The following is a 1,536-nucleotide window of genomic DNA, read 5'->3' on the forward strand; positions in this document are numbered from 1 at the left end:
ACTCCAAAAAAATAAAAAAAAAAATTTATTGTAGAGACGAGGTCTCCCTAAGTTGTCTGGGTGGGTCTCGAACTCGCGGACTCAGGCAATCCACTCCCCTCACCTCCCAAAATGCTGGGATTACAGGCTGAGCCACCAAGCCTGGCCTTAATTTAATTTTTTGAGTCAGGCTCTCACTCTGTCATCCAGGCTGGAGTGCTGTGGCATGATGATGATGGTCATGGCTCACAGTTGCCTAGACTTCCTGGGTTCAGGTGATCCTCCCACCTCAGCCTTAAAAGTAGCCTGTTTTGTAGAGATGAGGTTTTGCTATGTTGCCCAGGCTGGCCTCAAACTCCTGGGCTCAAGCAATCTGCCCACCTCAGCCTCAGTCTCCCAAAGTGCTGGGATTACAGGTAGGAGCCACTGCACCTGGTCTTAGGATCACATCTAAATCTGTTTTTTTGAGTTGGAGTCTCTCTCTGTGGGCATTTGGTACAGTGTTGGGTTGTGCTTAGGTTTTGCAGAACATGTTGGACCGTGGAGGAGCCATGTCAAGGGATGTGCTGTGCCATGTTAGGGTGTGTCATTGCTCTTCTGTGCTGCTGCAGCCTGGTCTGGTCCCCCTCACCTGTCCCCTCCCTTCTTCCTCGATTCTTGGTCCCCTTTCTGCTATATTGGGTTTGGAGTGGGGGAAGTCCTGGGATCCTCCGACCCACACCCAAAGTTCCTCCCCTGCTCTCTCCATGGTCCCTGATGGTCTCATTTGTGTCAGGTACCATTGCACCCAAGGATACGACTTTCTATGGCTTCCTGAAGCCCTGGCTAGGTGAGTAACTGCAGGTGATGGGGGTTGGGGACAGTCTTTTGGGGCCAGGGGAAGGTGCTGCCCTTGCTCACTGTCCTTGGCTGCTCTACTAGGGGATGGGCTCCTGCTGAGTGCTGGTGACAAGTGGAAGTGCCACCGTCGGATGCTGACGCCCGCCTTCCATTTCAACATCCTGAAGCCCTATGTGCAGATCTTTAACAAGAGTGCAGGCATCATGCACGTGAGTTCCTTGAACACAGGATCCGAACTGGAGCCTTGGGAAAGGGCAGTAACTTCAGACAGATCTGATCTGAAAGTTTGGCTCTTCTGGGTGGCTTTGGGACCATTTATTTTCTGCTTCAATCTTTGGTTTCTTCCTTTACAAAATGGGGATAAATAATCCATACTTAGCATGGACAAGATGATGAAATGGAGACATGTTCCTGGCACATAGTGGCCTCAGAAGACCTTAGTTTCCAGTGTCCCTCCATAGCCCTGTACACACAAGGCAGGAAGAATGAAGTTTGTATAGCAGTTCTTTTTGCAAAACAAACCACTTTATTATTTTTGTTTTATTTTATTTATTTATTTTTTTTGAGTTGGAGTCTCACTCTTGTCACCCAGACTGGAGTGCAGTGGCCGCTCCCGACCACGACAGCCTCGACCTGCTGGGCTCTGGCGATCCTTCAGCCTCAGCCTTCCAAGTAGCTGGAACTACAGGTGTGCGCTACCACACCCGGCTAATTTTT

The 1,536-nt window shown here is 49.9% G+C and overlaps 1 protein-coding gene across 1 annotated transcript in view; it reads left to right on the forward strand.

Annotated features, from left to right (window-relative positions):
* The window catches only part of LOC103250635 (cytochrome P450 4F6-like), an 11,659-nt gene that overhangs the window by 2,343 nt on the left and 7,780 nt on the right, over positions 1-1,536 (forward strand). The window contains exons 3-4 of the mRNA XM_008049229.1: positions 755-808; positions 901-1,028. Coding sequence (XP_008047420.1) covers positions 755-808; positions 901-1,028 — 182 coding nt within the window. The remainder of the gene's footprint in view (positions 1-754; positions 809-900; positions 1,029-1,536) is intronic.

Source organism: Carlito syrichta, unplaced genomic scaffold, assembly GCF_000164805.1.
Source record: "Carlito syrichta isolate Samal-C Ts95f unplaced genomic scaffold, Tarsius_syrichta-2.0.1 Scaffold130776, whole genome shotgun sequence".
Classification (NCBI taxonomy): domain Eukaryota; kingdom Metazoa; phylum Chordata; class Mammalia; order Primates; family Tarsiidae; genus Carlito; species Carlito syrichta.